The sequence below is a fragment of the Hoplias malabaricus genome, chromosome 3 (assembly GCF_029633855.1).
Source record: "Hoplias malabaricus isolate fHopMal1 chromosome 3, fHopMal1.hap1, whole genome shotgun sequence".
NCBI classification, from domain to species: Eukaryota; Metazoa; Chordata; class Actinopteri; order Characiformes; family Erythrinidae; genus Hoplias; species Hoplias malabaricus.
In genome coordinates this window covers 4,315,554-4,330,929 of record NC_089802.1, presented here as the reverse complement: position 1 = coordinate 4,330,929, position 15,376 = coordinate 4,315,554, and the positions used below count along the sequence as shown (strand labels likewise).

The 15,376-nt window shown below is 46.7% G+C and overlaps 1 protein-coding gene across 1 annotated transcript; it reads left to right on the top strand.

Moving 5' to 3' along the window:
- The first annotated feature begins 1,494 nt into the window (after positions 1-1,494).
- ppifb (peptidylprolyl isomerase Fb) lies at positions 1,495-15,093 on the top strand. The gene is made up of 6 exons (XM_066664233.1): positions 1,495-1,781; positions 3,303-3,333; positions 5,970-6,058; positions 8,922-9,018; positions 12,454-12,529; positions 12,796-15,093. The coding sequence occupies exons 1-6, from the start codon at positions 1,626-1,628 to the stop codon at positions 12,929-12,931; spliced, it is 585 nt and encodes a 194-aa protein (XP_066520330.1). The 5' UTR covers positions 1,495-1,625; the 3' UTR covers positions 12,932-15,093.
- The last annotated feature ends 283 nt before the right edge of the window (positions 15,094-15,376 follow it).

Genomic DNA, 15,376 nt, shown 5'->3' with positions numbered 1-15,376 from the left:
CTGTGTCCGCGTGGGTTTCCTCCGGGTGACTGTCTGTGAGGAGTGTGGTGTGTTCTCCCTGTGTCCGCGTGGGTTTCCTCCGGGTGACTGTCTGTGAGGAGTGTGGTGTGTTCTCCCTGTGTCCGCGTGGGTTTCCTCCGGGTGACTGTCTGTGAGGAGTGTGGTGTGTTCTCCCTGTGTCCGCGTGGGTTTCCTCCGGGTGACTGTCTGTGAGGAGTGTGGTGTGTTCTCCCTGTGTCCGCGTGGGTTTCCTCCGGGTGACTGTCTGTGAGGAGTGTGGTGTGTTCTCCCTGTGTCCGCGTGGGTTTCCTCCGGGTGACTGTCTGTGAGGAGTGTGGTGTGTTCTCCGTGTCCGCGTGGGTTTCCTCCGGGTGACTGTCTGTGAGGAGTGTGGTGTGTTCTCCCAGTGTCCGCGTGGGTTTCCTCCGGGTGACTGTCTGTGAGGAGTGTGGTGTGTTCTCCGTGTGTCCGCGTGGGTTTCCTCCGGGTGACTGTCTGTGAGGAGTGTGGTGTGTTCTCCGTGTGTCCGCGTGGGTTTCCTCCGGGTGACTGTCTGTGAGGAGTGTGGTGTGTTCTCCCTGTGTCCGCGTGGGTTTCCTCCGGGTGACTGTCTGTGAGGAGTGTGGTGTGTTCTCCCAGTGTCCGCGTGGGTTTCCTCCGGGTGACTGTCTGTGAGGAGTGTGGTGTGTTCTCCCTGTGTCTGCGTGGGTTTCCTCCGGGTGCTCCGGTTTCCTCCCACAGTCCAAAAACACCCGTTGGTAGGTGGATTGGCGACTCAAAAGTGAGTGTGTGTCTGTTTTGCAAGGTGCAAGGTGTATTCCTGCCTTGCGCCCAATGATTCCAGGTAGGCTCTGGACCCACTGTGACCCTGAACTGGATAAGAGTTACAGATAATGAATGAATGAATGGCAACAATAACAATAATAATAACAATAATGAACTTTTCAAATCAGAGTTTAAAAAGCGCTTTGCAACTGAATTTATTACAGTGAGATAAAAACAAAGTAGATAAAATAATTTAAATGAAAAAAGAATAAAACACTGAGTGAAATAAAACCAGAGTAAAACAATACAAATAAAGAGGAGATACAGCAAGCAAAGTAACTTATTTTTTTATATTTTTTACGTTATCTTAAACAAATGAGCGTTAATCTTAATTCTCCTTTATTCTTTGTGTTTTAATCCTATAGACAGATGTGTGAGGATGCTTTGCACATTTACTTGCAATTCTCTATTTTACCACATGAGGTCATCAATTTGCGCTCTCTCAATTTGCGCAAAGTCTTATGGCCGCGCATGGGTCAAATATACGCTTAAATATACGCTCATCTGTACGCAAAGTATTTCTTTATAAATCAGTTTCTGCGTGGGATGTTACGTACGCAGATTTCAGTCAGTTTTGTGCGTACGCACCCTTTGTAAATGTCCGTCGCCTCCTTCCTCTCAGGGAGGGCGTAGGGTGTAGGGAGAAAGGAGGCGTAGGGTGTAGGGAGAAAGGAGGCGTAGGGTGTAGGGAGAAAGGAGCCGTTAGAGACGCCTCCCATTTTAACGCGTGGTGTTGCTGTAGCCGCTGTCTCCGAGCTGAAGGAGTCTAACAGAGTTGTGTTTGAAAGGTTACAGACATCATGGCTATGTTTATAATCTCTAAAAGGATTCCGCTTTGCTCCCGGGTTTTCAGGGCCGTCCGTATGTGCTCCAGCGGGGCTCAGGCTAACGGCAATCCGGTAGTTTACTTTGACATTGCCGCTGACAACCAGCCGCTCGGGCGAGTCACCTTCGAAGTGAGTATCACTATCAGCTAAACTTCGACGTTTACACCGGGCTTAAATAATTATTGGCAACTTTTTGGAACCCAGTAAACATTTAGCCGTTGATTCAACGTTGAAATAACGTAACGACTGCCGTCTAATCAACGTTCTCTTAAGGTTGAAAATGAAAGTTGAAAGGACGTCCAAACACAGACATTGAAAAGACGACTATTAGACGTATTTTGGACGTCCGTTGACGTTATTAATTGATCCCGAAATAAATTTCTTGTATAAAACGCGTTTTGGACGTCCACTGACGTTATCGATTGGTCACCACTTAACTAACTTATTAAGATGGATTTTGGACGTCCATTGACGTTTAAAATATGTCCTTGACGGACAGACTACTTTTAGACCTATTTTGAACGTCCAGGGACGTTTATTTTAATATTCGTCATTTCCGGTTTCACGGTCCAGTTAAGTTAAACGTAAGTAATGAATTAATATTATTGTGTAATATTTAAAATATCAAAGGTTCAGTAGCTTGGGAGTCAGTAGAATTGTAAAAACCAAATGCTCCCCGTTACTGCAGCTTTCCAGAAGCAGACCGTGAAAAAACATTAGATTTTTACAATTTTGGATTCTACTCTAAAGAAGCTACTGAATTTTTGTTTGTTTTGTTTTGTAAATATGTGAAATTAATTAAAATTAAATTTTTATTTTAAGCTTGGTTTGCTGTAGTTATTTATCCATCCATCCATTATCTTTAACCTTTATCCAGTTCAGGGTCGCGGTGGGTCCAGAGCCTACCTGGAAGCATCGGGCGCAAGGCGGCTGGAGGGGACGCCAGTCCTTCACAGGGCAACACAGACACACACACGCATTCACTCACACACTCACACCTACGGACACTTTCGAGTAGCCAATCCACCTGCAACGTGTGTTTTTGGACTGTGGGAGGAAACCGGAGCACCCGGAGGAAACCCACGCGGACACAGGGAGAACACACCACACTCCTCACAGACAGTCACCTGGAGGAAACCCGGAGGACACAGGGAGAACACACCACACTCCTCACAGACAGTCACCCGGAGCTGGACTCGAACCCTCAACCTCCAGGTCCCTGGAGCTGTGTTACTGCAACACTACCTGCTGCGCCACCGTGCCGCCCCTGTAGTTATTTATGACACCTTTCACTGTGATGGTGGTCCTTTATTTTGAAATGCGTTTAATGGTTCCGAACAATAATTTGGTTTCAAAATCAAAAAATTCAAACAAATATAAATAGCACAGGCTTGTGTTGTGGGGAATAATATGTCATTCGTCATTGGAACTGAATGTGTGTCGAATATAAAACTAAACTGTGAAATAATTAAACTGTATCTTTTGAGTAAAACGTGTTTTTTAAAGTGTTGTCGTTGTTGTAGATGTATGAGTTTATATTCTAGAGCTGTTGTTCCTTTATTAAGAATAATGTAACAAATATTTAGTTCAACAGTTTGTTGTTCTTTGTTTCCTTCTGTTCATTGTTTCTTCTTGTCTTTCTCGTTTCAGCTGAATGCTGATGTTGTTCCAAAAACAGCAGGTGAGACGCTCAAACGCTCCGTGTCCAAATGTTTGTAGACACTCCTCTGTTCTGTGTCCACTTGCTTTACTCGTTTCTCACGGTGAAAGATGTCATGTGACACTCTGAAGCAGCTTCTGATTGGACCAGGGGCTTCCTAATGTGCAGTCGCTGTGGTATAGCAGGAGGTTGCTATGGTGTTACTGTGGTATCTCAGATGATTGCTAAAGTAGACAGATGAATGGAATGAGTGGGATAGATGGTTGTACAGAAGAGAGGGATGTACAGATGCCTCGGGATGGAGGCTTTTCCCCGCACCGCTGTTTGGCAGAGAGCACTGGTGTTTACAGTAACTGGGTGAGGTGAATTGTGAAGAGGTGTCTAAGCCTGTTACAGTTTTGTAAACATTGTAAATACCTTTTATTTTCTTGTTACTTCAGTCTTTAATTGATTTCTGTTGTGTGAATAAATCCACCAGATTGAGCACTGTACGTTTGGGTGTATGCCCCTCACAGGCCGCACTTCACAGTCCTCTACCCCGTCACAAACACACTCACTTTAATGGTGTCTTTCACTTTGAGTGTCTTAAAGAAGCAATCTGTAGGATACTTACTGCATTTAGTCATAAAATGTCCAGGGTGTGTTCATAGATTAAGAAAAACAGTCAAAGCTGAAACACTGCTGCCTCTCAGAGCATTGCCAAATCAGTATATTCTCTGTGAGAAGTGCCCAGTCCGGAGCTGAGCTCCTGTGTCCCGCCCTCTGTCCAATCATTTTACAGTCCACTGTGTGGCCAGGTCTACAGTGTCTCACAGCCATGAAATAACCAAGCGTTAAATAACCAAGGCTGGTGTTTTGTGTGTTTTATACAAAGGGAGGCATAGTGATGTTTGAGATTCAAGGAGGGGTGGGAGGGTGGGGTGGGGGTGCGTGCGGTACTCTTCGCAACGTGACGAAGCAATAACAAAAGCGGGGGGGCTTTGCACAGACTTTATCGGGAGAGTAAAAAGGTTTGAGTATCGATCTTTTTACATGAGTATTGATCAGTACCAGGGCGGCACGGTGGCGCAGCAGGTAGTGTTGCAGTAACACAGCTCCAGGGACCTGGAGGTTGTGGGTTCGATTCCCGCTCCGGGTGACTGTCTGTGAGGAGTGTGGTGTGTTCTCCACGTGTCCGCGTGGGTTTCCTCCGGGTGCTCCGGTTTCCTCCCACGGTCCAAAAACACACGTTGGTAGGTGGATTGGTGACTCCAAAGTGTCCGTAGGTGTGAGTGAGTGTGTGTTGCCCTGTGAAGGACTGGCACCCCCTCCAGGGTGTATTCCTGCCTTGTGCCCAGTGATTCCAGGTAGGCTCCCTACCCCCACCCACCGTGACCCTGAATTGGATAAGGGTTACAGATAATGAATGAATGAATGAATGATCAGTACCAATACCAGCGTTGGTATCGATATTTAGATCGATCCGCCCACCTCTAGCTGAAGGCTCTAAGGGGGAGGCGGGAGTGGTAGATGACAGGGTTAGAGGAGTCAGGACTGTGTTTTGTGTGTTTTAAAAGAAGACTGTGAATAACAATATGATTGGAAAAGGTTTTTTTTTTTTTTTTGAAAAGCCTCACGTTCTCACATTTAAGGTGGAACGGAGAAATCAAGCCTGGAAGTACACTGCAAATATAAGCGTATTTATATAAAACCTAGCGCTAGCTTTAGCTTCACATAGCTGTTTAAGCTGGAAATGAGTATACATTAAGTAGCTGGAGACCCATTTAAGGTGGAACTAAATGCTTGAAAATGAGAATTGTGAACAGGAAGCAAGGATCTGCCTTCTAAAATGAGCTTTATGGTTGAAGAGAAAATAACACCAGCCTTTTCTAGTCTAAACAGTTGCTTCAAAAAGCTATAGCACTATCTTCGGCTCTTAAGGAGCAACAGAGAATTCAGGAACCAGGCGAATAATGCCGTTAGGACTCGTAATTGACTACGAAAATTGTGGATAAGGTCTGCCTCCTAAACGACAGTGGAAAGGAAAATCGATAAGTAACTCCAGCCTTGTCTAGTTGAAGTATTTAAGGTGGATTTGGAGAGTAAAGGCTTGTAAATGCAGGGAAATGGCGGCTGCATGTTCACTTTTTTGCGTAGGTAGATGTTTTAGTGAAATGATGAACACTTTTCTGTGTTTCTGTTTTTGAAACTGTATTATAGTTCAGATTTTAAACGCTTGGTGTCAGTATTACAGTTTGATCCTTTAAAGTATGAAGAGGAGGGAAAGGTCACAGATGCAGTGTCGTTGACCACAGCCAACAGAGCCTTCTATTAAATGATTTTTAAGTTATTGATCCTGCACAAATAAACATTTCAGTGCTTTTCAACCACTGGAACAAACATAAACCTGAATACAGAGATTCTGTCCAACGCCTGCTTCCCGTCGAGACGAACAGATCTTTATTTTGCATATATGTAAATGAGCTTGACCTGATTGTACTGGTGGCTTTTGTTCTAAACATGATGGGGTCGCACAAATGTAAAGATGTAAATATACTTTTCATGACGTCACAAACTGTGTTCAAAATGGTGTTTTAAAATTCTCACATTCAGTGTGTTATTGTAAAAAAAAGTTTATTTTCTGTCTCACTATTATTTCTCTCTCTCTCTCTCTTTAGAGAATTTCAGGGCTCTCTGTACAGGTGAACAGGGTTATGGTTATAAAGGTTCCATCTTCCATCGCGTGATCCCGCAGTTCATGTGTCAGGTAAAGACCCTCAGTGTTGAAGCCCGGTGCAAATGTCAGGACACAGTTTATGTTTAATATCAATCATTCATTGTCTGTAACCCTTATCCGGTTCAAGGCGGAAACCTACTCGGAATCACTGGGTGCAAGGCAGGAACACACCCTTGAGGGGGCGCCAGTCCTTCACAGGGCAACACACACTCACACATTCACTCACACACTCACACCTATGGACACTTTTGAGTCTCCAATCCACCTACTAACGTGTGTTTTTGGAGCTTGGGAGGAAACCCACGCAGACACAGAGAGAACACGCCACACTCCTCACAGACTGTCACCCGGAGGAAACCCACGCAGACACAGAGTGAACACACCACACTCCTCACAGACAGTCACCTGGAGGAAACCCACGCAGACACAGAGAGAACACACCACACTCCTCACAGACAGTCACCCGGAGGAAACCCACGCAGACACATGGAGAACACACCACACTCCTCACAGACAGTCACCCGGAGGAAACCCACGCAGACACAGAGAGAACACACCACACTCCTCACAGACAGTCACCTGGAGGAAACCCACGCAGACACAGAGAGAACACACCACACTCCTCACAGACAGTCACCCGGAGGAAACCCACACAGACACAGAGAGAACACACCACACTCCTCACAGACAGTCACCCGGAGGAAACCCACGCAGACACAGAGAGAACACGCCACACTCCTCACAGACAGTCACCTGGAGGAAACCCACGCAGACACAGAGAGAACACGCCACACTCCTCACAGACAGTCACCTGGAGAAAACCCACGCAGACACAGAGAGAACACGCCACACTCCTCACAGACAGTCACCTGGAGAAAACCCACGCAGACACAGAGAGAACACGCCACACTCCTCACAGACAGTCACCCGGAGGAAACCCACGCAGACACAGAGAGAACACGCCACACTCCTCACAGACAGTCACCTGGAGGAAACCCACGCAGACACAGAGAGAACACACCACACTCCTCACAGACAGTCACCTGGAGGAAACCCACGCAGACACAGAGAGAACACACCACACTCCTCACAGACAGTCACCTGGAGGAAACCCACGCAGACACAGAGAGAACACACCACACTCCTCACAGACAGTCACCTGGAGGAAACCCACGCAGACACAGAGAGAACACACCACACTCCTCACAGACAGTCACCTGGAGAAAACCCACGCAGACACAGAGAGAACACACCACACTCCTCACAGACAGTCACCTGGAGGAAACCCACGCAGACACAGAGAGAACACACCACACTCCTCACAGACAGTCACCTGGAGAAAACCCACGCAGACACAGAGAGAACACGCCACACTCCTAACAGACAGTCACCCGGAGGAAACCCACGCAGACACAGAGAGAACACGCCACACTCCTCACAGACAGTCACCTGGAGGAAACCCACGCAGACACAGAGAGAACACACCACACTCCTTACAGACAGTCACCCGGAGGAAACCCACACAGACACAGGGAGAACACATCACACTCCTCACAGACAGTCACCCGGAGGAAACCCACACAGACACATGGAGAACACACCACACTCCTCACAGACAGTCACCCGGAGGAAACCCACGCAGACACAGGGAGAACACACCACACTTCTCACAGACAGTCACCCGGAGGAAACCCACGCGGACACAGAGAGAACACACCACACTCCTCACAGACAGTCACCCGGAGGAAACCCACGCAGACACAGGGAGAACACACCACACTCCTCACAGACAGTCACCCGGAGCAGGCCTCGAACACTGCAGTGCCACCATGCCGCCCCAGAAGTAAACATTTTATTATATTCCTGTTTTACTGTATTGTACTTTAATACTCGCTCCAGTTTTTAAAAGGAATTAATACGCAGTGAGTACTCGGGCGTTTGAGCCCGGGGTGGACGGGTTTCAACGACACTGGAATGGTGGAACATGCGTTTTACAGATGGAGGGAGAAACCGATTGAATTTGTCGTCACTTAGTTCAAGTAGAAAGTAACAAAATGCAGTTAATATCCAGCAGAAGTTTAAAAAGAACATTGTGCAAAGAAAGGGAGAATATTTTCTGTATAATACCTTCAACAGTTGTAAAAGTACAGAATGTTTTTTAAAGGACAGTTCATATTTCATTATTGCTGTAGTTAATAATCTACTGTAAATAAATATAAATAATTAAGAGTTGTCCTGTTCTAACGCGTCTCCTCCTGGATGGCAGGAGGGTCTACAGAGTCTGTCAGGGAGCAACACACAAACACACACGCACAAAATAAGTTGGTCATATAGCATAGTGCTCCACCACACTCAGTAATGAACTTCCTGTTTTGATGTGCTTTTCACGGAACTGAAACTTCAGTGCGGTGTTAACCCCCACCCCCCACCTCAGATCTGCTGATTGGCTGTTACACAAAGTTATTCTGCAACACACAATTTTTATATAGGAGTGAAAATTATAACCTGTATTTGTATAAAATGTGTTTTAATACGAAGTGTTAACGCACCTGGACCACATGAGATCTTCTGTTGGACACAGACCCTGGCGGCAGAGGTAGGGACCTTGAATCCAATGGATTCTGTTGTGACTCAGGTGTGTTATTGTTGGGTTAGTTCTGTGGTGAATGGAGAGGTGTGGCGTTAATGACCTTCCCCTCAAACAAAACCAGTCCAGTGTTCACCTGCAGTGTGTTACCCTTCTGTCTGCAGCGGGACAGTGTTCACAGAAGAGAAAAGCTCTGTGAGGGTCAAACATTGAGATCGGAAAGAAATATTAAACTGAGAAATTACATCGATGTTCTGCACGGTGATATTTCTTTTAGTGTGTGTTAAATGTGTGTGTGATCTGCAGGGAGGAGACTTCACCCACCACAACGGCACCGGAGGGAAGTCCATCTACGGCCCAAGATTTTCAGATGAGAACTTTAAACTCAAACACACTGGACCAGGTCAGAGTTTACACACCTTCAGAAATCAGCACTTTCTCACTGCAGCAAGCACTCTCTCTAAAACATTGACTTAAATAGTTTATTATATTACATTATTGATAAAATAAACACATTTATGATGCGACAGCACACTCCAAAATGAAACTCAGGACAACAGGGAGACTAATGAAATCTCACGAAGAGGGGAATCAGTGGATGACCACGGATTGTTGGGAAACTGAAGTCTCTGAGTGAGAACGGACCAAAACTCCACTCTCAAACTCCTCAGTTCCCTGTAACAGTGTCAGTAAAGGAAAGGGGATGGAGATCAGCTGGAAACTATGGCACGATAGATATATTTTCTTTGTGAATTTGTGGTTGAATAAAACTTCAGGAGAATTCACACAGCGCAGACTTCTGCTTTTACTGCAGTTTAAAACATGGCAATATTTTCGAGAGCTGGGGTTGGACCTCGAATCCTCGGCCTCGATACAAACATCTAACTGCAGTTCTGCTGGCGTTTGAGACAAACGTGTTGCTTCATGTGGAGAGTCATTATCAGATTACGCTGCCTGGAGGAAAGACGTGTCCCAGCAGTGAACCAGCTTCAACGAGACTTTTTCTAACATACAGTCAAATATAATAATAATATTCATTCATTATCTGTAACCGCTTATCTAATTCAGGGTCACGGTGGGTCCAGAGCCTACCTGGAATCATTGGGCGCAAGGCGGGAATACACCCTGGAGGGGGCGCTAGTCCTTCACAGGGCAACACTCACTCACACCTACGGACACTTTTGAGGCGCCAATCCACCTACCAACGTGTGTTTTTGGACTGTGGGAGAAAACCGGAGCACCCGGAGGAAACCCACGCAGACACAGAGAGAACACACCACACTCCTCACAGACAGTCACCTGGAGGAAACTACGCAGACACAGGGAGAACACACCACACTCCTCACAGACAGTCACCCGGAGGAAACCCACGCAGACACAGGGAGAACACACCACACTCCTCACAGACAGTCACCCGGAGGAAACCCACGCAGACACAGGGAGAACACACCAAACTCCTCACAGACAGTCACCCGGAGGAAACCCACGCAGACACAGGGAGAACACACCACACTCCTCACAGACAGTCACCCGGAGGAAACCCACGCAGACACAGGGAGAACACACCACACTCCTCACAGACAGTCACCCGGAGGAAACCCACGCAGACACAGGGAGAACACACCACACTCCTCACAGACAGTCACCTGGAGGAAACTACGCAGACACAGGGAGAACACACCACACTCCTCACAGACAGTCACCCGGAGGAAACTACGCAGACACAGGGAGAACACACCACACTCCTCACAGACAGTCACCCGGAGGAAACCCACGCAGACACAGGGAGAACACACCACACTCCTCACAGACAGTCACCCGGAGGAAACCCACGCAGACACAGGGAGAACACACCAAACTCCTCACAGACAGTCACCCGGAGGAAACCCACGCAGACACAGGGAGAACACACCACACTCCTCACAGACAGTCACCCGGAGGAAACCCACGCAGACACAGGGAGAACACACCACACTCCTCACAGACAGTCACCCGGAGGAAACCCACGCAGACACAGGGAGAACACACCACACTCCTCACAGACAGTCACCTGGAGGAAACTACGCAGACACAGGGAGAACACACCACACTCCTCACAGACAGTCACCCGGAGGAAACCCACGCAGACACAGGGAGAACACACCACACTCCTCACAGACAGTCACCCGGAGGAAACCCACGCAGACACAGGGAGAACACACCAAACTCCTCACAGACAGTCACCCGGAGGAAACCCACGCAGACACAGGGAGAACACACCACACTCCTCACAGACAGTCACCCGGAGGAAACCCACGCAGACACAGGGAGAACACACCACACTCCTCACAGACAGTCACCTGGAGCGGGAATTGAACCCACAACCTCCAGGTCCCAGGAGCTGTGTGACTGCGACACTAACCTGCTGCACCACCGTGCTGCCATATAATAATAATAGTAATAATAATTAATAATATAATGATAGTGAAGATGATAATAATAATATAAAGGTTTTATTGGTTTAGGGCACTTTTCCTAATCCAGGTACACACTGTATCTACCACAACAACAACAGGCGTCTCTCAGGAGTGTCTGAGGGAGAGACTAGTCCTGCCTTGTTTGGAGCCGGAGTGGGCTTAAACCTGAGCTAACTGGCCGTTAAACACAAGAAGTTGGACCCTTTCCAGTCAGCCTTGACACATTTAGAGCTGGTTTCGCAATGAATTTGATCTGATCTGAACATGTCAGATTCCCTGTGATTTATCGTTCAGACTTGTAACGTAAATGGACGAGGGCTGGACTGAGAGAAAAGTAAAATGAGACGTAATAGAGAATAAATCCATGGAGAGAGATCCACTCTTCTCGTTGTGTGGTCGACACTCGGCTCTGTAGGTTTAAGAGACCACTCTGATCCGAGCGGCGAGGACACGGCTTTGGAGCAGGGGCCAGAGCGCTCAGCCGCCATTAGACCACACTTTTCAGAATAAGGTTTAAATGGCCCTCTGTTGTAACTCTTTCTTTTACATTTACGTTCTTTGGTGTTTTTTGTGCGACACGGTGGCGCAGCAGGTAGTCACACAGCTCCAGGGACCTGGAGGTTGTGGGTTTGATTCCCACTCTGGGTGACTGTCTGTGAGGAGTTGGTGTGTTCTCCCTGTGTCTGCGTGGGTTTCCTCCGGGTGACTGTCTGTGAGGAGTGTGGTGTGTTCTCCCTGTGTCTGCGTGGGTTTCCTCCGGGTGACTGTCTGTGAGGAGTTGGTGTGTTCTCCCTGTGTCTGCGTGGGTTTCCTCCGGGTGACTGTCTGTGAGGAGTTGGTGTGTTCTCTCTGTGTATGCGTGGGTTTCCTCCGGGTGCTCCGGTTTCCTCCCGCAGTCCAAAAACGCACGCACTTGGGGACTCCAAGTGACCGTAGGTGTGAGTGAATGTGTGTGTGTGTGTTGCCCTGTGAAGGACTGGCGCCCCCTCCAGGGTGTATTCCCGCCTTGCGCCCAATGATTCCAGGTAGGCTCTGGACCCACCGTGACCCTGATCTGGATAAGGGTTACAGATAATGGATGGATGGATGGTGTTTTTTGTGAAAGTGTAAACACTTCTGTGCTCAGCTCCGTCAGAAACCACAATATTCCCAGAATAACCCTGCTCCGTTTCTCCATGTTACACATCTATGGTTGGTTTTGGTGAGTGATATGACTGACTGTAACACTGATAGTACACTGGAGCAGGTAATTCCAGGTGGAAAAGACAGGTGTGAATGAAATGTGAGTGCAGTCAGAGCAGAATAAACTGTGTGTGTCTGTGTGTAAATGCACACTGTTTGAAATGAGCCCATGTTTACAGCTGAATCTGTGTGTTGTGTAGGTATCCTCTCCATGGCCAATGCTGGACCCAACACCAATGGCTCCCAGTTCTTCATCTGCACGGTTAAAACTGAGTGGTACGTCCCAGATCTCCATCTCTCTCAGACTCTCATGCACACGTTATTTATGGAGTGTCATATTTTCACTTAAAAGAGTTATTCATTTAATTTTCCCAGTGGAAACCTGGAAAATTGGAGCAGTGGAGCTAAATTTAGTACGTTTTTGGATGAGTTTGAGTGACGTGTGTGTGATCCACAACTAATCACAGACACCAGCCCCTGACCCTCACTGGAATTCTGAGAAATGATAGTCATAAAATGTATTGTGTGTGTACATACTGCAGGTTGGATGGGCGGCATGTGGTGTTTGGAAGTGTAAAGGATGGGATGGCTGTTGTGAAACAGGTGGAAGCTCTGGGATCTCGCTCTGGAAAAACCTCCAAAAGAATCACCATCACCGACTGTGGAGAACTCAAATAAATCACTGCACAACGTTCTCCAGACTCCAGCATCGCTGTACTGACTGCTGTACTGTGTATACACACACACACACACACACACACTCACGTGAGCAATAGTGCACAGGATATGCTGTGTTTAATAATGATTATAGAAATAACATATAAGATCTTCAAGACGTGTCTAAAGAAAGCACCCTGTGAATGAGCCATAAAATAAACCAGGTACTAAACCAGATTAGATTCTAAAGGTGAAATTATAAGTGAATTATAAAAACAATAAGGAGTTTGTTTAATGAAAGGACTGTAATAATATTTATATTCATAAACAGAAACTGGAAAAGGTTTACATACAGTATTTATTCAAGCATTATATTTAGGTCAATATGTTTTTGTTTTTTTTATAAAGTAAATGACTCTGGATAAAGATGTTACACAGGGCCCTGGCAAACTTCTAGTAGCTGAAGTGTCTTTTATTAAATGGTGTGTGTGTGTGTGTGCGTGTAGCCATTCTGTGTCTCCCTCTCTATCGGCTCATAACAATATGAAAAGCATTAGAAAATGGAAAGTAAACACATAAAGGGCATTGATGAATGTTTCCTGTCTAAACCAATGTACCGTGCAGGTCAGTGTTTCTGCTCTGAGTCCAGGTTTTCATCTTTAACCTGTAATAAAATATTCTCAGGGATAGTGAACTTCAGTGCAAAGAGGGTCATGGCACGGGTTCATATACAGTGGGGTTACTGTAATGCGGGCGCTGCAGTGAGGTTACTGTAATGCGGGCGCTGCAGTGAGGTTACTGTAATGCGGGCGCTACAGTGAGGTTACTGTAATGCGGGCGCTGCAGTGGAGTTACTGTAATGCGGGCGCTGCAGTGGAGTTACTGTAATGCGGGCGCTACAGTGAGGTTACTGTAATGCGGGCGCTACAGTGAGGTTACTGTAATGCGGGCGCTGCAGTGGAGTTACTGTAATGCAGGCGCTACAGTGGGGTTACTGTAATGCGGGCGCTGCAGTGGGGTTACTGTAATGCGGGCGCTGCAGTGGAGTTACTGTAATGCGGGCGCTGCAGTGGGGTTACTGTAATGCGGGCGCTGCAGTGGAGTTACTGTAATGCGGGCGCTGCAGTGGAGTTACTGTAATGCGGGCGCTGCAGTGAGGTTACTGTAATGCTGCAGTGAGGTTACTGTAATGCGAGGGCTGCAGTGAGGTTACTGTAATGCGAGGGCTACAGTGAGGTTACTGTAATGCGAGGGCTACAGTGGGGTTACTGTAATGCAGGCGCTACAGTGAGGTTACTGTAATGCGGGCGCTACAGTGGGGTTACTGTAATGCAGGCGCTACAGTGAGGTTACTGTAATGCGAGCGCTACAGTGAGGTTACTGTAATGCGGGCGCTGCAGTGAGGTTACTGTAATGCGGGCGCTACAGTGGGGTTACTGTAATGCGGGCGCTGCAGTGGAGTTACTGTAATGCGGGCGCTACAGTGGGGTTACTGTAATGCGAGGGCTACAGTGGGGTTACTGTAATGGGAGCGGTACAGTGAGGCTACTGTAATGGGAGCGGTACAGTGAGGCTACTGTAATGGGAGCGGTACAGTGAGGCTACTGTAATGGGAGCGGTACAGTGAGGCTACTGTAATGGGAGCGGTACAGTGAGGCTACTGTAATGGGAGCGGTACAGTGAGGCTACTGTAATGCGGGCGCTGCAGTGAGGTTACTTTAATGCGGGCGCTGCAGTGAGGTTACTTTAATGCGGGCGCTGCAGTGAGGTTACTTTAATGGGAGCGGTACAGTGAGGATACTTTATTAACAGCGGTACAGTGAGTTTGGGGAATGTTCTGAGGTTTATTCAGGGCTTTTTCTGCTGGGGGCAGTGGATGTTAATGGGTCAATAGGAAACTATAAAGTCTATGAATTTCACAATGTGAACATTTGGAAAATCTGATCTGAATTACAACAATGTGAAGGAATGAATGTTTGACTGAAACACTGTCCTATAAGTGTGTGTGTGAGTGTGTGAGAGAGAGTGAGTGGTGGGGGATGTGGGGTTAACCTCAGGAATAAAAATAATTTGACACTGCACTGACTCCTGCTGGTCTTTACATGAACCTCTCTCTTTAACAAAATGTGCATTTGATATAAACCTGTTTAATTACAGTAATATAAAATATATTTAATAATTTAATGTGAGCTAAATGGTGAGGTGTTTTTAATGTTTTCCCAAAAGCATAATTGCTAACTACATTAGCAGCTTACAGAGGTTTAACGGTGCAACTGAGACGCAAATATTCCCCAAAACCTTGGAACTATCAAATATCATATTCATATTTGTAAATGGCCCTCTGTTAATTCCTTTATTTCTGACCTTACTCATTTTTTTCAAAATGTAGCTCATTGGAAAAAACGTAGAAAGATCAAAAGGCTATTTGTCCATTAAATAATAATAATAATACGTTCCTTTTTTGTT

Coding starts and splice junctions, on each gene's coding strand:
- ppifb (XM_066664233.1), top strand. CDS start 1,626: ATGGCTATGTTTATAATCTCTAAAAGGATTCCGCTTTGCTCCCGGGTT. Junction 1,782..3,302: donor TCGGGCGAGTCACCTTCGAA/GTGAGTATCACT, acceptor TTCTCGTTTCAG/CTGAATGCTGATGTTGTTCC. Junction 6,059..8,921: donor TCCCGCAGTTCATGTGTCAG/GTAAAGACCCTC, acceptor TGTGATCTGCAG/GGAGGAGACTTCACCCACCA.